General features: G+C 43.5%; 1 protein-coding gene across 3 annotated transcripts in view; it reads left to right on the plus strand.

The window, feature by feature from the left end:
- The window catches only part of HUNK (hormonally up-regulated Neu-associated kinase), a 59256-nt gene that overhangs the window by 11634 nt on the left and 24321 nt on the right, over window positions 1-23301 (plus strand). For 2 of the 3 annotated variants that reach the window (XM_087759014.1, XM_087759015.1), the window contains exons 2-4: window positions 8134-8426; window positions 17361-17416; window positions 22909-23044. In XM_087759014.1, the coding sequence (XP_087615140.1) occupies window positions 8134-8426; window positions 17361-17416; window positions 22909-23044 (485 nt within the window). Of the gene's footprint in view, window positions 1-1233; window positions 1277-2548; window positions 2693-8133; window positions 8427-17360; window positions 17417-22908; window positions 23045-23301 lie in introns of those variants that run through there. The other variant, XM_087759016.1, reaches the window with a different exon arrangement.

Consider the following 23301-nt stretch of genomic DNA (forward strand, 5'->3'; position numbering starts at 1 on the left):
GGCATCAAGAGGGCTTATGTTCATTTGCTTATCTAAAGTACTCCTGAATCCTTTTCTGCATTGCTGGATACTGTCGTCTTTGGGTTGTAGATAATGGTAAGATTTTCTTTTTGTCCGCTGGCGATTTGATTCTTTTCTGTTCAAGCTACCTTGAATCTGAAGTATGTGAGTGAGCATACTTGGAACTACTTTCTTATTTAGAAGAGTTTATATTTCTTCAGGGGCTGATTTCAAGCTTTCCTCACTCTGTCTACTCTGCCAACAGAGAGAGTGGCCTCCTGCCTACTGAGACATTTATCCTGTACTCGTCTCTACAGCAGCTAGTTTTATGTATTGCTAAGCTCAAAACTCTTGGCTTATGCTGTCAGAGACTTAGAAGAGAAGAGAATATTTTAACAGAAGTGACTCTTCTCTACCTTTTTTGATTGATGATTTTACTAATGTCAGAGCAAATACAAAAGAAAAACTATATATTCAGCTGTCCTACAAGGAGCAAATACAAGAAGTATCAAAGACTGAACATCGCCACGCAAGTGTGAAGCAAAGAGATGATACTGCTTGTTTAACGTAAAACCTCAGCGCATCTCTAATTGTTTACCTACTGAGCAGCCTTTTCACAGTGCATATATGTGTACATGCACGCACATGTAACTCAACCTCTGTCCCCCCGATTCCATTTGTAGCAAGCATACAAGGCAAATATAAAAGATATCAGATGGCCGTCACTGAATGGTTGTGCTTTGCTATCCTTGATAAATAGGACAGGCCTTATTCTTGTGGAAGAGTCTGCCTTTACACATTGCTATGGGTTTGGATGATTGCTGGCTTCCCTGAAGTGCATGGCTGTGCTGTAAGCGGAACGGTTAGTAAGTGGTTACCTTCTTGTGATACTTTCAGAAATGCTCTGCAATTTTCTTTGACAGCAGTGCTTGAAAGGTGAGTAGGCCGCTAATATTTGTTAAGGAACTGGGAAGCCAAGCAGCATAGCCAAAGGGAGTCCCACCAAAAATGCTACCCTGGGAGCCTCTTTAGACAGTTTCTCTGAATTGGGTGGTATGGGCTGCAAGGTAATTTGGCAAATTCCTAACAGCAAGTATGTTACCTTTCTTACAGTTTCATTGTGTTTAGTCCCATGGTGAAAGCTAAGTTTGTGTTTCTGTGATGGTGTCCAGACTCATCTGTGTCTGACGGTCCTAACAGAAGAGCTGTGATGTCTCTCTGTCCCGAGTGGGACATGTGTGGTCCTTTCTGAAGGTGTACAGTTTATTGATTTCTGGTATGCATTTGCTCGGATGATCCTTTTCCTTAATGCTTTATTTCTTAAGCTATTGGAACTTGCTATGTAAAAAAAATTATTCCTTTGCTGTACTGTAAAATTTGCTAAGCTGTAACAGCTAAAGGAAAGAATAAATGCTACCCAGTGAATGAAGTTGGCATTTTCTAATCCTTGGATTCAGTTGTGAAAAGCTGGTTGGTTGCCCAAACTGAGATACCCTTGAAGGGATTGCTTTCAGGACTGTGCTGACAACTGTGCAGTCTTCAAAGTTAGATCTGTTTAATATGATTTGAATTGGCCACCCAAAATCACCAGCCGGTTTTGAAAAGCTCAGATTTTTGTGGTGAGAACAGTGGTAAATACAGAGCAAGCTACAAGTGATGCCAGACAGCTATCACTGAAAGGAAGGAAGAAAAGAAAATGAATTCATTGCATGAGCCTTCTTGGGCACTTCAAAAAAGAGCTGGAGGTGGGCTTGCACTAACGATGGCTGTAAAATATCTATTCTGGTTCTTCATCTCATTCTCCTTGCTAAGCTTAAACCAGACAGTAAGGTTTGTGGGTTTAGGTGCAGAAGTCCAAGACTCAGGCCTTCCCATTGACTGTCCCCCTGGCTGCACCCTGTAGCGTGTGACTCTGAACTTCATCTGAATGGTCAGGGTGCACCAGGCCTCCCGTGGCCCAGGATGGTGCTGAGAGTCGGCACTGCTCTCTGGCTTGGCATCATCTCCAGCAGGTCTGCCAGAAGTAGACTGGCAAAAAAAGAGGAGGGGGGAGAGAAAAAAGAAGGGGGGGGGGGAGGGGAGGCAAGGGGCTGTCCCTCCAGTAGTTGAATAGTCCCTGCGATAGTTGAAGTTGCTTCTCTTGTGCTATGTTGGTCTCCTGGCCAAATCCCACAGTGCTTGCTGGATTCTTATTCAAACCAGTTTCCTCTCAATTCAGCTGGAGCTCCCTTTGGCAGAGGTCTGCAGGAACTGCTTTCCTCTTATTTAAAGTTAGGAGAGAATTTGCAGAAGGAAACAATTCAAGTGGTTGGGTAAGAGGGGAAAACGCAAAGTCCTCAAAATGTCATACCCTGATTTTGCAAGGTCACGTGCAATCTTCTGTTCTCTGTAAAGTTAAACATGTTATAACATTATTTGCCAGGCTGGGGCCATTACTGTGAAACTGTTCTAGATGTTATTGCAAGTGTCTGACATGAGTATTGTTCAAGACCTCTTGACTTTGACTTGGCAAACAGGCCACTGAGAAAACCTGTTTTCTGGCAAACAGGCGGCTTGCTGCCTTTGAGGTGTATCCTTCTGCCAAGAGACAGCCTGTGCAAAGACGTCCGATCCGGCAAGCAAGAAGCCCAAGGCTGAACTTGGACCTGGGTTCCCCAAGTGCTAATGTATCGTGTGACTGAAGTCACTGCTGGTATGTGGTTGTTACTTGTTCTTTATTCAGGTGGAATCATGATGTGTCTTAACTGGTCGAAGCTTGAGATTCTCTCAGGAAAGCTAGGTAGAGGCATTGATGTTTTTACTGTAAAACCATGGCTTGAATAAAGCTCTTTGCAGCTTGGGGAGATGAGGAACAACCAACCAACCAACAGAAACCCGATTGCTTTCCATCAATTTTGTCTGTAGTTGAAAATAGATTCTACAGCAGGCTTGGATCCGCCCTCCCCCCCCCCCGGTATTGTTATGGTGTTGTGTTCAGCTTCATCCTGGTATCCAACATTTGGTTTCCCATGAGCAGTATGCTGCAGGCATACCATGCCTTGAATCTCTTGTTGAAGCACAACAGAAGTTGAAAAATACAAGTTTTCAAAGCAGGCTTCCAGCACCGAGGAGTAGTTATGGAGGGTTGGTTTGAAGAAAAAAAAAAACATCTCAGTAAGACTGAGCCGCACTCTGATGAAACGACGCTGCTGCAGAGCAGTCAGGCAATGATCTGAATAGACCTTTGCATGTCTGCTGGGTAAGCAAACATCTTTCCCTTGCTAACAAAAGCACTACTTCTTGCCCTGTGATTTTTCCAAGTGTCGCTGTCAGGGTTATAGCTGGCAGAAGGGGAGGGGGAGAAGATGACTTTGACTTCTGCCCACTGAGCAGCTGGAGGTTCCTCCTGCCTGGTGCAGCAGACCCATCAGTGTCTCCGTGGGCTCAGCGTGCTGTTGGGTCACAGGTCTGGGGAGCTGCCCGATGCAAAATGTGCCTCTTGCATGGACATACGGACGCTACCCTGGGGCGTGCTTAGGATGTGTGGGAGCCACCGTCCATGCTTTGTTGCAATTTCATACGTCGAGGCATGACTGTTTACAAAGAGGATGTAAAATGTGTTTTCTGTGGATGCAGCAGTGATCTTGCAACCGAAGCCCTGGCTCCCAGATTTCTCCAGGCAATGTTTGGTCCCTTAAACTGTCTCTTCTTGCTTTTTCTCAGGGCCTTGCTGTGACTGTTTTTGTGCAGTTTGGTGCCAGTCAGCTCCACACCCCCCACCTCTCTCTTGCAGATTCACAAGCCCGCCTAAAACACTACTTGGCAAAAATCCTCCACCCGTGTGTGTCAAACGTGTGCCTTTGTTTGGGTGATGACACGTGCCTGTATTTGCTGATGATGTTTTAGCTGCTTGGTTCTGTAAGCAATGTCACTGTCTCCTCCAACGATCTGTGGAGAAGAGCGGTGCTTGCACTTCCCCCTCACCTCCGCTCCAGTACGTTTTAGTCCAACCTGAACTATTTTAGTGCGACGATCAAGAGAAGCAGCAATTGCTCATATGATGTGTCACACCATAAACTTCAGGAAAGTAATTCATTTCAACAGTGTAATTCTAGGACTCGGGAACCAAAAATATGGCCTATTACTCATCTTTGTACCTCATAACACAGAATAACCTAAACCGTTTATTTATTTACACAGCGAAGGTTTAGCCAAATCAAAGTGTTGAATGTCAAGAGCCACTGCTGCTACATATTCAGAGTAATTACTTGCTTTATCTTTTATTTCTATGCCAGTATTGGCCAAGAATTCAAGTCAGAAGATAGGCATGATGCAGATGATGCAGAGACAAAGAGCCCCTACTGGAAACTTGGGAGAGCAAAACTGAATAATTGGCATGTCTTGAGGAGGTTATGAAAGCTTGAATGTGTTTATTTTATGGTTATCTAACATCTACAGTATTTTCTCTGCTGAATGCTTTTTCCTTCCACATGAATGAAATTTTCAGGTGTATGCACACACATGTACACTGTAGAGGAGGCTGTGTATATTAAATGTGTCGGGGCACATTCGGTCTTGATTTACCTTGGTCTAACTCTGGATGAACTCAAAATCATGGATATTTAGCTAAGTCAACCCTGGAGTAACTCAGTGTAGAGTTTGATCCCTAGATTTCCTCGATATGCTTCAGAATAAGTTGTAAATCAGGGGAAAATCCAAGAAACCCAAACAAGCAACAAAATCCCACCAGAGCTCTGCCTGACAGTGCTGGCCCCTTTACACAGCCCTTGTATCATGGGATGCATTTCACTTAGGAAAGCAAAGTGATCCTACAAGAAAGCAAAAGCAAAAAGAGCAGTGCAAGGAAAGGGCATTGACTAGGAGGACAGAAGAATAAGCAAAAGTAAGGAAGAAGACCTGGGAGGAACAGAGAGGAATGGGAACAAAAGCTCGAAGCTATTATGGAGAGTACCCATATGACAGTTGATAGGATGCTTGTGTGTTTGGGTCAGCTACAATTTTTTTTAGATATATAGAGGTTTCTTTAAAGACCCTGGCTTTTGAATAAAGGTGGAGAGAGGGGCATCTGTCTGTGATGTTTCCAGGGTGTCCTGTGCTGCAGCATGGACCTGTGCGAGGAGGCAAGGTCCCACGCACGTCTGTCCCGGGAGCAAGCAGTATCGTGCTGAAGCTGGTTTCCTGCCTGGTGTCGGAGATGCAAGTCTCCTGCAGTCTTAACTAGTGTTTTACTTTTCTCTTTCCCCTATGCAAAACTGTTGCCGAAACAAAACTGTTGTTTGCTCCTTTGTCAGCGCTGTCAGCTCTGCTGGTGCATCTCTCAGACCCGATGCAAGGGGCGTTGAAGGGGGAAAGGTAGCTCGGAGTCAAGGGTGGGTCTGACAGCAGCTTTGCTTGTCTGCTGGGATAGGTAAGGTGCCTGACCAAGTATCTGTCAAAACCGAGGAGAAAATTTGTCCTTAAGGTGCAGAAAGCTAATTCTTTGTGATAGTGAAAAAGTTATCAAGTAGTCATATCATTGGCTCTGTCTCCTGGGTTCAGGTGGTTGCCCCTGCTCCCCACAGCCGGGCTCAGCCTGGGCAGCAGACGTGCCTGCATTTAGTAATGTGCTTCTTTTTAGATCAATGAATTGGAGATGACTTACCAATATGGATAACAGATTACTGTTCCATACTGTTACTACTCCATGTTTTGTATCCTGCAGCTGTGGAAGATAGCAGCTTTTTTTTTTTCTCTTTTTTTAAAACTTTTGCAGAGATTGGGTTGTGTTGCCAGCAAACAAATTGGCATCTCATGTTTCTGTAACCCCTGAATTTGTTTGTCCTCACCAGAATAGCTTCTGTGGTTTGCTGTCTAAATAATCCATGCTAGCCTCTGTGTTCTTGGTCCTATCTCATTAGATGGAAGAATGTACTAATTTAAGACTGTTTCCTTGGTGAATCACCTGAGGCTTTCAAAAATTCTGAAGTTAAGCTGTGATTTGCCTGTTTTATCTTACAACTAACTAATCTTCCTTTAATGTGACTAGTCAGGAATGTAGCTTCCAGGCGTTTATGGTCCTGGTGCTGCTCTGGGCTTCACCCAGGCAGCTGTCTCATGCGTGGTGTTCAGCCTTATCTCTTTATCAGGGGTATTTCATCAGAATGATCTTTTAGCAGCAGAAATGTATCCAGCTAATAACGTGCTCAGTGATCCTGACTTCTGGCTCTTTAGACAGACCATGTAGCCCCAAATCCTGTAGTTCTGTTCTTCAGTTCCTCTGCTGATAAAACTTGACTTTGATTCAAGGCGTTCGTGTCAGAGGGTCTGGATCTATTTTTGTTGTCATATTTCCAGACCATATTTTTTCTGCCTTTTGTTCTCTAAAGGAAAACCAAAATGTTCGCTAATTTAACCTTTCCTTTGCTCGCAGAAAAAAATAAAGGTAAGACTAGTCAGACTGGGAGCTGTCATGTGCTTGATATGTGCTTGGCACTTCCTCAAGCTAGGAAGGCGGCCAGGTATGCTTTGCATAAGTTTGTCTCCCTGTTGCCGAAGCCCACCAGCCCGCAGTGCCGTGGATTGTAACGATGTTGTTGGCCGTAGTTGAAATGAGTTTGCTGTGAGTGGTTAGTGGGTCGGCCGTGATGAAGGATGTTGTATGATCTGGAGATGGAGGGAAGCCTCTTGGGCTTGTGCTGTTGTCTGAGTGTTAAGGCTAGGGTAAATAAAACTCTGAGGTTTTCCCCACATTTCTTATTCCTTCTCGTCGTAGGAGTAAGGTAATGCGGGAGATCCTCCAAGGCCAAATCAAGGCAGACAGCAAACATGCGGGTGCAGCGTCATTGTGCCTCCATCTGGGGGGCAGAGGGATCGTGGCATTTTCTGTGCGTTTTGTTGGACCTGTACCCATGCAAACAAGACTCTTTCACATCATGTAAAATTCAGCATCGCGCAGGAATACCAAGCACCGTGATTCCCCCGCCTCGTCCTGACAAACAAGCAGCTGTCCCTTGGGTAACGATGGGCGAGCTGCGGGGTCCGGGCGCGTGGGGTGAAGGATTTCCTTTGTTGCCGAGCTCTGAGGAAAGGAGGAGCCGGGAGGAGGATTTTGCGGTGCCTTTTGTTGCTCAGCTGGCGCAAGCTGTTAAATCTTTGTCTGGCGCGGATGACCTGGAAGTCTGCAGCACCCGGTCTAAATAAGAAACCTCAATAAATAAATAAGTGTCTATAAATTTGAGGTAGAAAAAGGCAGATACTTTTATTGCGACTATTTAGTGAATCCATTAAAACAATAAAAGGAACCAGATTCTTTTAAGCGTAGAAAAGAGCGATACCCTAGCCGGTCCCATCCTTTTGTTCTCATCTGGCGTTCTGCACTAGCATTGAGAAGGAAAGCACTTGGACAGACGCTAGCACATGCTGTGTCATAGATGGTGGTGCAGACTCTCCTTAGTTTTATTATGCACTTTCAGGATGGGCTCCAGTTGACTCAGACAGCTCTGAGCAGGTGGGCCGCTGGGAACTTGCATTAAAAAAAAGTTTTGCCTTCTTGGATTTTGCAGAGTTGCTCGGTTCTAGAAGTAACAAGGGGATCGTCTTTCATGTACGTTTTAAAAGAGGGAAAAGAAATGTGCCAGGAGAGTGATACCAAAATCATTTTGGTTTTCTTCTCTTTTTTTTTCTTTTTAATAATGCAAAACTAACATTTGGCTATAGTTTGAGAAACTTATCATATCACCTCAAGTCCTATGTCAAAAGCCAGGAACAGCCAAAAATGACACTAACAACTTGTAAATGCCAGCCTGAAGACTTTCTGAGAAAATAAATGAAGTAACTGTTCACCATTAAGTGTGCAAAGTATTTGGGTATGGTTAATGAGATTGTCTCCTCCTCTTTGTTATCTGTTTCCTTGCAGTAACTTTTATCTGTCACCGTACAAGGGGATAAAGAAAGGAATTGTCAGTGGAGGGGGTGGAGTTAGAAAAGCAGCTGTTTCTCTGACCTGGGCAGTTGTGCCTGAAACCATGGTGTATGAGTTGAGACTGACATCCTTTGATTTTTTTTTTTTTTTTTTTGAGGTTGTGTATACAAGGTTAAAGCAATAAATCATTGGTATGACTGCTAACAACCCCCTCTCCTCTGTTTTATCATTAGGTGGCAGTGAAAGTAATTGACAAGAAAAGAGCCAAAAAGGACACCTATGTCACCAAGAATCTGCGACGGGAAGGGCAGATCCAGCAAATGATCCGCCACCCGAATATTGCTCAGCTGCTGGATATACTGGAAACTGAAAACAGCTACTACCTTGTCATGGAGCTGTGCCCTGGTGGCAACTTGATGCACAAGATCTATGAGAAAAAAAGACTTGAGGAGCATGAAGCGCGCAAATATATCCGGCAGCTTATCCTGGCAGTTGAACATCTTCACCGGGCAGGAGTAGTTCACAGGTAATCTTAAAAACCCTCTCTGGTTAAAATTTATCTCAGAGCCTCTAAGTGGTATTTTTGGCATTTATTTGTGTAGTAAGGAGTGTTCCTTATAAAAACATGTCCCTGACAGCTTTTTTGGCTAATCTTCATGATATTGTTTAGATGCTTATATTGTAGACATTAGAAAGTATCTGCAGAAAGCACTTAAGTAAGTGTGTAACTTCAGGTGAGCAGACGGGAGCTGTGCTGACTCCATGTCCTTAAAGATAAGCCCGTCCTTTGCAAAAGTAGGCCTCTCTTCCTGCAAGTAGCACTATTTTGCCTCTTCAAAGCGCTGTACCAACGTTAACTAATGAATCATTTCACTATTTCTTTGAGGAGGTGGTTGTGTCTGTTGTTTTGCTGGTGGAAATACAGCAGTATGGGGAGACGAACTGATTTGCCCAAAGCCTCGCAGTGACACAGCTGGGACGAAGCCTGAACGGGACCACAGAAGTCCCTTGCTTCTGCTTCTCTGCTCTTTCCACTGGTTATGTTACCCCAACAGGACCTCACAAGTTTGAATACTGTGAAGTACAATGCAACCATTCAGTTCATCTCACAGTGTCTTCTCAGGAGAGATCCAGAGCTGTTGTGGTACATCACTCTCTTTCTTTAGGACCTTTGTTCAACTGGTGTATAAGCAGGGTGTGGATCTCCTTGCAGGAGGAGGATGCTGTGGATTTAAAGTGGGCTCAAGGGGAAATAAGTTCATCAGAGAGAAGTCTGCAGAGGGCTGCTGAATAAGGAGTAGCTACCTCTGCCTGAAGTCCCTGAGCAGCAAGTGGTAGAGGCTAGGAGAGTACAGGTGGAGGTATCACACGTGGTTGCCGGTCCCTCTTCCTTTCTCTGCTTATGTGTTCTTGGCTGCTATGGAGACAGGAGGAGGGTGGGCTGGGTGGACCTTTGGTCTGAGCCAGTATATCTCCTTTTCTTTTCTTAGGTGTATTTATAGGGTGTTGTCGAAGGAGGCTTTGCTTTCTAAAGTTGGCCCAACTGGTCTTAAGTCTGGACTCCCACATACTTCCCATATGATGCTGAGCAAGTTGTGTAGGCCTCATCCTCTTAGGTTATGCAGGCATGTAGTAGGAGATAGACACCTGAATACTTTTGAGGATCTGGGTCATAATTTCCTTGGCTGCACTGACTCTGTATGACTCTCTGATGAAGAGCTGTTGTACACACCCATCCACAGGGCTGCTCTGCAGGCAGCTGGCAAACTGCCTGAAGGCAGCCCACAGCCAGCTCCTCCAGCTGTGCCCAGCTGTGTGCTGAGCTGCCTACTGCTGTGCAACACTGCTGGGTGCATCTGGCTTGGTGGAACTCCACGCTCTCTGAAAGCTGCTTTTTTTGTCTTGAATCTCTCCGTGTGTTCCCTGTGGTCCATCAAGGATAGGTGCTACATGTACATACAACCTCGGGTATACTGAGGTCTTATCTCGAGCTAAATTTCTGGTACCACTGTAATATAAATATTTGAGCAGCCACCAGGTCTCTTCTGCAGGTTCTCTATCAGCAGCTAAACTGCTGACCTCTTCAAATTATTAACCCCACAGTTTGGGGCATGGAAAAGGAAGAAGTCTACTTATTGCATTAAGGGATCAATTGATATCCAGTATGTACAGAGAGAGAGGAAGGAAAAAGGTCAAAGTTTCTGAGGTGGGCAGAGGAAAACCTGGCAGGAACAAGATGAACGCATTTAGCTTTTAACAGCAGTATTGAGTTCAGCAGCAGTTCCTTTCCCTGAAAAATTTACCCTCTGCATAGTGGCTGAAGGGCTTAGGGGGGGGTTGGTAGGTTTGGCTTTGATTACCTTCTTTTTCAGGGAGGATTCAAACCCACATTTTGTACCAAAATAGCTCGTTCGTTAGGTGGAAGCTACAATCCACAGGCTACTGTGGTGGGAAGAAGGCAAGGCTTTGGGGTCCAGAGAGAATGTGAGCACGAGTTCCTGTACGGATGCTGCATGCTCGCAGCAGTTCTGGCCCTCAGCCCCTCTTTCTCTCTGCTGTCTCTGCGAACATAAGCACAGCTCACAGAGACTGAAGCGTGAGGGACCTTCGTGAGCGGAGGGAGGAAGCAGCCCTGGAAATACTGATATGCTCTGCTGCATCTGGCAGCTGAGCTCTCTCCATCCAGCCCCATGGCGTTGGATTAATCCTTACCCCAAAGGCAGCGTACTCCATCCACTCCATTTCTCAAATCACAGCATGGCACAGAGCTCGTCCTTGGGAGTCTTCCATCCAGATAATGAGCAGATCCAATTCTGCTTGAACTGATAAAATTTGACAGAATCACAGCAAGTATTTTCTCTAGCTTAACATTCAATGTCTTGACTTATTCTGCAAACAAAGTACATAGAGCAGGATAGAGATGCAGGAAAAAACACTGATGGCGTGATCCAGATTTATTCTCCTGGCTGCAAGAGAGAGAGAAAGAATAGTAGTTAGCCCAGGAGTTGTCCTTCAGCATCTCAGGCTTTTGACTGTGGCAACTCTAAAAACAGACTACTCAATCGGCAACTGAAGATGGGGGGAAAAAATAGTGCAGAAGTCTGATTCATTCTCACCCTGGATGAAATGGCAACGTTCTGTTGTTGTTATTGTTGTTATTTTTAAAACAGGTAAAAATAACAGCACTTTCATCTATGCGGTGATCTGTGGGTGTTCGCATTCACTGCGTGTGAAACAAAACACGGCATCCTAGGCCAGAAAGCAGTCTGCTGTTTGTCTCTCTCCAAGTGCTTTCATCATTCGCATTGAATGGGGCAGGACATTGAAAAGTGTTCACTGACTATTTTATTACAAAAGCCACCAGCATTTTTGTCTTCATTATTTGGGGAATAATACAGATGACTTGCCCTGTTTGATAACTCAGCATGAAAAAAAAGACAGATGAAATAAGTTGCATGAAATGTGATTACATTATTTGATGAATATTACTCAGTAAGCTTCGTGACTTACAATCAAGACTTGGCATGGCAGAAAAGCACTCTGGACAAGAGCTCAATTGAAATGCCTCTTTTAAGAGGCACCGATGTGCAAAAAGCCTAAAATTAAAAAACTTAAAGAAACCTCATTTTATTTAGAGTAGTTAAAAATTGCTCATGTTTGACTGTATAGGTGTATTTCAAATTATAAACATCTCATCTGCTACGATGGATGAAGACTGCAAGTTCCTGAGGGCAGGAGCTGCATCTTCGGTGAGGGATGTCCAGGGTTCAGAACTCCTTGGCTGCTCACTGAAAAAAGAAATGCCGCTATTCTAAATATAATTTCATGTAATCATTTGTGTTTCATTCCTTCTATCAGAAGAGCTGGTTGGTTGCTAAAAATATACTTGCAACAAGCTCAGCTGTGAATCAGGTAGGAATATTTATCTTTCCCTCTGACAGAGGAAAACAAATCCAAATGGCAGTATCTGGTAAAGCTTTCTCTTTTCAGAGGGTGTTTACATAGGCCTTCATGCTGTCAAAAAGCAGGATGAACAATAAGCCCCTTGGGAGTGTAAGGACAACAGAGAAGACGACGTGAAAGCCTTGGTGCTTGCCACTGCAGCCCACAGGAAATTCTCAACAACCCTTTTAAAGCAATTTTAACAAAATTCAACCCCATTCAGTGCAATTACTGTCAGGATGTCGAAGAAAAGAATTTAATAATGTATTGGTAGCAAAGATAGCTTTCTGTATTCCCTCTTTTTCTGTCTTCATGGCAGCATATTCATACCTTCCATTGCCATTTTGTAATTAAAAGTAGATCAGGAGTTTGAAAGACACAAAAAAACCCAAAGGTTTTGAGCGGAGTTTATATATTTTTCCATGATCTCTTTCCCTAGCAGAGTACGGTGGTGACATATGATCCGGTTGCTCAGGGTGCTACGGGATTCCTGCCTTGGTACCCGCTACTTTGACATGTTGGCTTTGATAACTTCCATCCTATTAATTTTAAGTGCCAGCAGTCTGGCTGCTGATGCAATATTTATGACAGATTCTGTACTACAGAACAAAGTCTCCTTTTGAAGTGCAAAGCTGGTTTGTCTTTCTATTTTATGTCAGATTTCAGAATTACCTTTGGGCATTCTTTCTTGGAGTACTCTGCGGTAAACAAACTAAACATTGTTTTAGTGAAAACAATGGACTGAATTCCTCTTTTACAGAGGCAACTGCATTGAATTCAGTGGCGTTGTGACTGGTAAAAGAATCTGGCTCAATAAATAATATTTTGATAACAAAGCCTTTGAAATGCGTACTGACGTGATGATGAACTCAAATCTCTGCAACCTTTCCAGCTCACCGCCGGCTCTTGCATGGGGCTAGAAAGTGGGCTTGTGGGTTGGTAGCTAAGGAGTGGTTTTTCATGATGCTGTTATGATTAAAAATAAGATACAGGAGACAGCAGCCAACCACTGCTGCTTTGCAGCTGCTTTCTGGTAAAACCTTCCTTCTCATCCCTCCTCCCCCAGACAAGAAATAAAGTGTGAAATGCAAAAACTTCAGTTTTGCTGTCTGATGCCTGCAATGGCACTGAATAAGCTTCTTTCAAAAGCATGCTGAGCTGACAGCTGAAGCCTGGGGTAGCTTGCTCAGTGAAGCAGGCTCATGTTCCTTGGTGGAGGCAATGGCTGGAGCTGGGGTTTCCAAAGTGGTCTGTGAAGCTCTAAGAAAAGCCAGAGAAAAATCAGCCCCATCAACAAAAGAACAAACTCCCAAATAAACCATCCCATGAAGCAGGCGTATTTTCAAATACGGGGAATGATGGCTGTATGCTGCTAGCTTCGCACGCTGACAAGGCATAAATATATGCTGATTCTCCACATTGTGGTAATGCAGCTTGATCTTCCTTGAGTGTCTTCATTATTCATAGATTTGACTAATGTACCATGGTTAGACACTCTCAACGTCATGGAACTAAGCCCTCAGAAAGAGGTAAAAGTTTTTGTTCCTCTGGTATTTAATCACTGAGGATGCATTCTGGTATTTTGAAGTTTTTCAGCAATGAATGCCAAAAATTTGCTTAAGGGGAAAAAAAAATAATCCTCTACTGCCATTTTTTGAGACACCAAGACAGTAAGGAACAAGATCAGACTTACCTCAAGGAGGGAAACCGAAGGTCTCCAGCATCTCCCCACCTCAACCCCACGCGGCGTGGCACGTGCTGCTGGCTGCATAAGGGAGCGCTTGCCCAGTCTTTCCAGTTGCAAAGCAGCTGTGTCCAGCTCCAGCAGCCCACCAAGAAGTGCAAACCACGTGTATAATTATGAGAACCCCTGAGTCTGCAGGGAATGGCATGTGTACATGACGTGAAATGCTTTGGGTTTTTCCATTGAGTTCAACAAGGGTTTCAAGTGCTGCGTGTGTCGTAGCTGGTAATTCACGTCCTCTCTTGCAGTTTGCAGCTATTAAAAACATGCAGAAATCTCCACTGACTAGAATAAATGAGGTGGTATGTTTGCTTGTATTTGTTAAACCATTTATAATATAGTGCATAAAATTCAGGGTTCCCCAACACTTTTGGGTGCAATGATGCTACTTTTTCCATTACAACGAATTAACGTAAACATTCAAACAATGCAGCAACTCAGATGAGCCTCTCTTTGTAAAAAATAATTTCAGTTTGAATCGGGCAGAACTGATGTAATAAAGTATTTAGGAACTTTAGGGAAATTGGTCCTGTCTCTCTGCAGGATGAGCAGATACATAATTGCATTGTATCACTGCACTTTTTGTTAAAAAGAGGGTAATTTGGTGCATTGTTAAAGTCTCTTAAAGTATTCACTGAATCACCCTTCTGTCCCGACAGCCGCGGATCTTGTCCAGACACACAGGCTCTATTTGGACTTCTGCTGTCCTGGCTGCGGGTACTTGCCACCTCTGTGCCCCGCTGCCAGCCTGCTGCAGGGGATCGGGCTGCCCAGGGGTCCTGCCCGGTGCCCGCCCACGGGTCCACATCTGCATAGCGGCAGTTCTCCAACTATGGCTTAATCGGGGCATTTTTGGTTTGGTTTTGTACGGCTTTTGCTTCGCATGTCTAAGGCTGGTTCATGTGGAATCTTCTCATTAGGTTGTACCAAGGAGTAAAAACCTGTTTGTCCTAGCTCCCAGTGTCACACCAAAAAAAAGTGCTTTCCTGTTGACATGAGTTGACAAAAATGTGGTGCATATGGACTATTAGATCAGTTACCACTTACCAGCAAATCTGCTGAGAATAGACATATGGGTAAACATCTTTAATTAACCAGCAGGTCTGATTGCACTCTATACTGAGGCTATAATTATTTTTTTTTCCTCTGATAGCTTTAAAATGCTCTGTAATATTTACCTTTAGCTTTATTTTTTTGACCTTGAATCCTTTTAAATGTCTTTTCTTGTGTTTATTTTTAGCCCTCCTGTCACTCATTTATTATTCTAATTGCCTGCGTGTCTTTTCTCCTCAACTTAGAGCTTTCATCTTTCTGTTCCCTTGCCTATATTTTTGAAGTCTTACCTCTTCTTAGCTAATGTTTAATGTACTCAGAGCTTCCAAATGGTCTTTCTTCTCGCTTTGAGCATTGCAGTGAATGACCCGAAGCTCCATGTGCTTCTGTTGATTTCAGTTTAGTATTGGGTTTTGGTTGTTTTTTTTTTGTTTTTCCCTCTTTCCCATACTGTTTTTTTGGCAGTCTCTCCTGTTAAATTCCTGGCCCCGATATCTTTCTAATTGCACTGTCTGTGAAAACCTCCACCTGCAAGCAATAAAGACATGAGACGTGAAGAAGTAAGCCCTTTTTTGGCAGCAGAGGGAAGCAGAAGTGGGTTGATCCAGATCCAGCTGGCAGGGCACGTCCTCCTTGTATCAAGCCATTTCTCAGCGGCAGCGGTTGTCCTATGAGGGAAGCTCCTTTTGGAGGACGCAGGGCCGTGGGTCTGCAGCGCAGTCGTGGCACGTGGAGTCTTCAGAGGATGAGGAGGGGGATGCCGTGGATGCCAGCCAGGCTTATGGAGTGTGCAGCCTGGAGCCCGTGCTCACCCTCAGAGCGGGAGCAGGCCTGGAGAGTGGGCTCTTTGTAGGCTGGGTCTTGGTCAAAACACCACCAAATGTGGTTACCTCTCTGCCATGGTATTTGAAATCAACTGTCACTTTTAACATGGCTAGTTTCCTCAAGTTAACACACCAGCTTATTGCCAGAGGAGGGAACATAATCCCCTCCTCCTGTCTCTCAGGCTGGTGCCTTATTGACCGAGTTATGTTGCTCCTCCGAGAAGAGGACTTGTGCAGAAGGCAGTCCTCTCCTCAGGAAGCGTTTGGCTGGACACTCTAGGAAAGCCTGGATATTGCCCCTGAATACCTGAAATTTGCAAAACCGTCTCCTTCGATAGACTTTATATAGTATTTCCCCTATTTCTTTTCACACGTGAAACAAGGAAAATCTGCAAGAAATGCTCACTGGGGTGTAGAAACATTTGTTTGGAGAAGGTCCTTGTGGTCGTATTGATGAAGTGAGTGGCATCCTACCTGCAAGTACTCTTCTGCCTCAGGTTTATTTGAAACACAGCATGGGCATAAAGTGAAATGAAGAGGAATGTTTTAAAAAAGGTTTGGAGTTGGTCACAGCTATTTTTCTTTCTTTCCCAGATCCCTTCTTGTGGAAGTACTTTGTTTGGTTTGGTTGGTTTACTTGTCTTATTTTATTAAGCCTTATATCTTCATCTGTAATAGAGGCATCTGTCATTACTGCCTTTGCCTTACAAAGACAAAATACCATGGATGTCACTGACTTCCCATAATTATAGCTGATGGCTTTATTATCCAGATTTTTCCAAAGCGTGCTGGCAGAAGCGTCACTGCCCGTCTGAGCTATTGATACCTTGGCATGCTGATTGTTAGAAATAGTTTATGTCTGGATGGGGGAAAAAATCTTGTGATAAAGATGCAGCCAGCTGCTACAAGTCATGGACAAGTTGTGTAGCAACCTAAATGATTTTTTCATATTATACTTAATGCTTAGTCTGTACCGTTTGGGGTTTTGGGGTGTTGTTGTGTAGGGCTGGTCTCTGGGATATTTTTCTCTAGGTAGAACATGGCTTAGGAAAGCACAGCCACGTTCTTAAGTGATGAAAGGGCACATGTAAAGTGAACAACGTGCTGACGTACATATCAGAAGAAGGGTTGGTCGTCTTGTAGAAGCAGGCCGCTTTCATTTTACCCTCTCTCTCCTGGAACTGGTCCAGGCCCTGATCTGTGCAGTGGCTCTGTGTGGTCTGGCAGGGTGGCATGGTGGAGAAAGCTCTAACATGGCACTTGGAAAACCTGTGTGGCTTCTTCTCTCGGCTTTGTTACTGGCCTTCTGGATGGCATTGGGCAAGTCATTTCAATCCTTCAGCCTCAGTTTCCACCTCTATCGTATGGGAGTACCAATGCTGACCACCTCTATAAGGAGTTTAGATGCTTCATCCGCAGGGAAAGTTGGTCTCCCTTGTAGACAATAGCAGAGGACAGACATTTGACTCCTCAGATCTCTGCAGAAGAAGGTTTATTCTTCAGCTGTGGCCAGTGAAGAGCCTTTGGTTGTGAAGAGTAATGAGAAAGTGACCTCCAATTCCAAAAACATATATTTGAAATGTTTCCAGCGTATAAGATTTCTGCAAACTTTTAAGTATGTGAGAAATGTGAAGAACCTGATTAATTACAGGATGTACTGACACATGTTTATAAAGTCATTTTGCGCCTGAAGAATAGGTGTGAAACTGTGTGTGAAAGCACTGGTAATTTTGGAGAGGAGACAATGCATGGGGCTTTCTGCTTTGAATGGGGACCTGTGTGCGCTGCTTTCATTACACACGTTATTATATATGAATCTTGTAAATACACTGATGGGAGTGATGGGAAGCTGCTTCATTATTTTGGAGGCTCACTCAAAATATTTTATTTCTTTCAGAGACTTGAAGATAGAAAATCTGTTGCTAGATGAAGACAACAATATCAAGCTTATTGGTATGAAACCAGTTTGGCAATTCCAGTAATTAAAATTGGTAGTTTTATAAAGAGAGTTTTTGAGACTTCATAATTCTCCATGTGACAACTGCTAATGTTGCTGCAGAGAGGAGCTGAGAGAGTATAGATAGCAATCAAGCTGTTCCTGACAGCATCTTGTGAAAAAAATGTTCCAAATAATTCAGCTTTAACTGAGTATGGGAATAATCCTACATCTTTTAACCAACAGCTTTCATATTCAAATCAGGAGCTTTATAAAGAATTAAAGAATTGACACCACAGAAGTAATTTATTTTATTATCTTGATAATTTCATATTTACTAAGGGTTGGATTCTGCCTCCATATGCATATGCTTCGGCTGAAGTCAGTGGGAGTTGCACACATTTTTAGCAGCTGGCAAGATTTGGTCCTATATTTATATTTGTTAAATTTGCTTCCAGCACCCAATACAAAATTGGTTTAGAGGGCTGTTAAAAAATAAAAAAGATCAACGATAGAGTCTTAATTGTATTCGGGTATCAGTTGTACACAGCGCTCAATTCATTCAAGTTTAGATTAATCATTGGGGGGTATAGTCTCTCACTGCCTTTGCGTAACTCCCATTAATGTTAATGTGGGCATTGAAAAGAAAATATTCCCTTCATAAACGCCAAACATCTGTTTATATTTATCTCCATGCCTACACTTTTGCCAACAGCCGTGTCTGTGGCTGCAGACTTAAAAACCTGACTGAGTTTCTTTCTTCAAAAGGTTTCATGATCTGAAAAGTGATGAAAAACACTTAACATTCAGGTCAGATGGACACTCACTGTAACGTATAAAGCACGTGCATCTCCAAAGAAACAAGAGGAAGATGGTTAATGAAATCTGAAATACTCAAAATTTACTTAGGGAATTCAGTCTTTGGAAATCTTACCGCGACTTTTAGTCATTACTCTGTAGCGAATCAACGGACTCTGGGAAAATAATAGCAAAAGAGAACTCGGCATTACCTCAGCTATGGGTCAAGAGGATACCGATATGTTACCATGAATCATTCATCAGTAATGATGGATACCACCCATTATCTTGATTTAGCAGATAAGTGAGACCAGATGGTTTGCAACGGTACTATATGAACATCTGATAGATTTAAAGAATTTCTATAACTTTCCTGTTATTGGGTGTTGGATTACACAACAGCATGTGAACTTGACATCCAAACCCAGACCGAATCAGATGATACGTGTACAATTAAAACTCACATGCCAAAACATGACTTCAGAACTGTTCCTGCAGTTTAATTTGCTTCGGTTGCATAGAAAGGTCTCCTCGCAGTGGGTGGTGTGGGAAGAATAGAGAAAAGAGACAGTTTGATCTTCCGTAGCCTCGCTAGCATTGAAATAAATTGTCTTCAGGTCTGCAGCCTGATGTTTTAGGCAAAGCAGATCGTACACAGTATGTATTTTAAAACAAAGCAATTAAATCCCACCATCCAACTGGGTATGCTGTAAAAAAATAAAGGTTGCTTTATTAGTAATAATTTTGCTGTAAGTAAAAACAGATTTAATACCACAGTCAGCTCACGCCGTATCTCGCTAGTGATGCTGGTGATCTCTTGGTTGTTCACCCTGAAGAAGCAGTGCCTTCGTTCTTCACGCTCTGTCTGCCGCGCTTGCGGGCAAAGCTGGAGCAGGGGCTGCAGCAGCCGTCCTCAGGTCCCTGGGCAGCCTGTCCTCATCAATACCTCTTTTACGGGTGGTAGCAGAAGTAGTGCTTGAGCTGCTGTGCAGCTTTCCATTGCTACCAGGCCTTCCCAGGACAAGGGAAATTTTCCAGCTCCTGTCTGTGACTGGGGGATAGACCAGATAATCTATAGACCAGATGATTCACTCCTCTTCCTCCTCCCTGCCTGTTCCCTCACTCAGCTCATTCAGCACTTGCCACAGTATTTTATGTAGTCTGTCTTTCTAGAAACGTGATGGATCAGTTGCCTCATCACAGGAAGGTTCTGCAGGAGTGAAGAGCATGTTTTGAGGAATTATGTGCTGCTTTTCATGCTTGGGAGAAGAAACTTTGACCTACATGAGCTCACATTAACTGCTTTGGGGTGGGACCTTGGTCTCCATGTCTTGTGCAGCAACAAACACACTAGTACCTAATAAAAAATTTTGCTCTTGTAATAACTGCGAAATGAAAAAAACCACCACCATAAAGGGAAAAAAAAAAGGTGAAATGACATAGAAACTCCGTATTTGTTCATGCATTTCCATGAGAACTGAATCCCTTGAGTCCCTTTCTTCACCCAGCTGCTTAATGGCACCTTGCTTTTTTTACTCTTTTTAGCTACATGATAAGGTGGTTTATAATATGTTCTTAGATAGTATTATTAGAAAAATTCTCTTTGCTGTGTTAAGTGGACTTGTTCTTAGCTGTCTGTTAAGTCTCAAATCTAAGAACATCAGGATTGGAAATACCAGAAACAATTCACTTCTCTTCATCTACCAGCCCATGGTGGTAGTTATCTGATAAAGATGCCATGAAAAGCCACTCATGGGCCATGCAAAGTCCCTGGCATCCTGCTCAAGGACCTACGGCACCAAAAGGACCCTGCCAATAAGCAGCTCTGCTGAGGTCTGTGGAGGTCTGCTGGTCAAACTTGTCCACGAGCTCCTGCTTGGTGCTAAGGCTTGTGTTATTTAATAACTCTTTCCCTATTCCAACTGTTACAGCTTCAGAGATATCCATATATCCATAGCTTAATGTTGAGTTCCCGGAGGCGTTAAAGAGGAGTAGTGTAATGCGATACTTCGATAGTACGAACAGTGGGGGTGGTGGAGTTGCCATGTCATAATATTTACTTTGGAAAACCAAGTGTGGCCTTTGATCGGAATTCTGTAATTAGCTCAGCTTATTGAAAGGAAGCCCAAGACAGAGACGGGAATGGCAGTGAAATTATCAGTGCTGGTGGTGATACTGTTCTTATCCAGATCAGCAGTGCATCCTTAATAAAAATCACACTGCGATCGCAATGTGCTGCCACAGTGTTAATAACAATATTCCCATTTCTTTTGTGATAAAATCCCTGTCCCCAATATGTGTGTGTTTGCACGCATCCTGCTATTCAACAGGCGCTAGAAAAAAGAGTATACCAGCCTAGGTTAAACGAATGAGCTGAAAAAAGTGAATAAGTTGTTTATAGTTTAAGCAAATAAGATAATTAAAATGTCCACTAGAGCATACCTCCATTGATAATGATAAAAGGATGCTGATTTACACCATCGCAGAATACAGCCTTTATATACTTTGACTGTAAAGCATTATATTGCAGTCAAGTAATTTTGAGGCAGTATGACACAGTAGGGTAAAGACCATGAATAATGCTGTGTGGAGGTATTATTTCTAGGAGTTTTAAAAAGTATTTTACAGTTGACATAACTCATCTCAGGCCATAGCTAATAAATACGTTAATTAAGTGAATGGATCCTTGGAAGTACTTGTATAAGCCCCAGGAATAACACATATATAGCAGAGACGATTAAGCAGTGTCCAGAGACAATCGTTTTCCATCAGAGGCAAGGAAATTGTCTTGATCCTCCCTTCAGTTTTGGCAATGTTCTCCAGCAAAACCCCTTTGAGCCTCTTTGGATGTTATATATGGTGATTCTTGTCTCTCTTGTGCTTGTCTCGCTCTCAGAGATGCAGGCAGTCAAGTGGAAAGCACTGTGCAGTCACTTGGGCACTCCGGCTCACATAGTCATCTTTATAATTGCATTTTTTTGTAAGCATTATTATTTTTTCGCCTGGTTTTGTAACGGAACAAGGCTTATGTGACCGCCCTGTCAGGGCGCTTCCAGTACCTTGAGGTATTGTCTGATTTCAGCCAAATTTAACGTGGGGTAAAAGCGAAAGGACAGGCTGCTACTTCAAGTCTTATGCAAATAAGTAGGCAGATGAGGGAGAGAGACCCAAATTAATGACTCTGTGGAGAGAGAGTGTTGCATGGGCTGAACAGTTGCCTGCTATATTTGGCCTGCAAGATGTGATGCTTTTAGCCCATGCAGGCAGGTGGGTAGCACACCCAGAAATAATGCTGTTTTACGAGATGCACGGATGCAAGACACAAGCCTATAGGAAGAGGATTCAGAGGTCTGCTTCTCCTGACTGCCTCGTTTATGTATAAGACAGTTTTCATTTTAAACACGCATACATTCTGGGAGTTTTTAAGAAGACTGGATCAGAAAAAGAAAGGAACAAACCAGATGTTCTTAATAGTGGTATTTTTGTTGCAGCTGTCATCAGTAACAAGTTATTAATAAATGCGAACATCTTTGATTGTGACCTCGCTAGATCCATTGCTCCTGGATATGTTGCCCTGCAGCAAAGGCCGTTCTCCCAGCCTGTCAGTTTTGCCCATGTCATCCCCCTCCTTGCAAGCTTGTCTTGCTTCTTCCCCTTATCACGTCAAGTTGTTTGAGTTCACTTTCAAGACTCTCTGCAACCTGTCCTCACCTTCCCATGTTGTCTCTCAGGCTGTGGTTTTGTAATTGCTTTCTCCCAAGCCAAGCATGGGCTACCACTAGACAGGGTGGGCTTGCACGTTGCCCCCAGCCACTTCTGCCACTGGTGCGACTCTGCCTTTCTTTCCTTGCTTAGTGGTTTAATTTTTAAGATCCTTAAACCCAGCTCACCCTGCAGCCATACCAGCACTTGAGCAGACAAGGGAGATTGTGGGACCACCCTTCTCGGTGCCAGCCTAGGCTTGAGTTGGCTGAGAGCACTTGGGAAACTACAGCCTCCTTTGGTGCGGAGAGGCTGCCCCTTGTCTCCAGTCAGCTCATGGTGCCAGCCTTTGCCAGTCCCTTGTTATTATTGCCAGCAAAAGAATGTCAGGTACACCCAGGAGCCAGAAACAGAATACTTCAAGGCAGAAGTTGGGGAGGGGGGAGCCAAATCAACACATTCCCCTTCTTGCTCCAAGATCTGCCTGTGTTATTTCAGAGCTGAAATGCTGACTCTGCAACCCTGTGCGTTTGTGCATCACCACAGTAGTCCCAGAAAGCAATCCCTCCTGCCTTTTATCTGATGTCTCATTTACACGATTTAGAGGAAAATGTTGAAGTCCCACTTAAACTTGGTCTCTGTGTAACATACTGCAGCGGTATGGAATCCACGACAGCCCGAGGTGGCTTTCTGCCCCATGCACATCACATAGTGCCTGGGACAAGCTCAACTCCAGTTGTTGCCATCCAGTTCCCAGTGAAATGTAGTTGCTTTGTGTATGAAGTTGATAATTGTCCATGTTCTAAGACTTTTTTTATTGTTTGTGGAAATCTCTTGTTATTTAGCACCCCAGAGAACCAATTATATAAAATTTTTGCATGTGGATGATTTTTTCTTAGGCAGTTCATTGCTTAGCTTTTGGAAAAAAATGTGGGTTTTTTTCCTTGTGTTCTAGCATGGTTTTACTGTATCTGTCTCTTTCATAACTCTGTCTCTGTGCCTTTCACAGACTTTGGATTGAGCAACTGTGCAGGCATCTTGGGTTATTCTGATCCATTCAGCACCCAGTGTGGGAGCCCAGCATATGCAGCCCCTGAACTTCTGGCAAGGAAAAAATACGGGCCCAAAATAGACGTTTGGTCCATGTGAGTTACTTCTCTAGTTTATAATTGTTATTACTGTCATCATTACCCATTGCTCAAATGAGAAACATTAGTGATGTATTTGGCTACTCTGAGCAAGAAAACCTGTTTAATTAGCTTGACTCTCTGAACTAAACTGCGCAGATATTTTAGTCTGAAATACATCTTTTACGTACCTGTATATAGATTGCTAGACCATATAGCATAGAGAGATTACAGTAAAGCACAGCTGTTGATCAGTGGTGTTCAGACATAGTAGA

This window comes from Nipponia nippon, unplaced genomic scaffold, assembly GCF_047370975.1.
Source record: "Nipponia nippon isolate SJK-2023a ecotype South Korea unplaced genomic scaffold, ASM4737097v1 scaffold_2, whole genome shotgun sequence".
NCBI lineage: Eukaryota > Metazoa > Chordata > Aves > Pelecaniformes > Threskiornithidae > Nipponia > Nipponia nippon.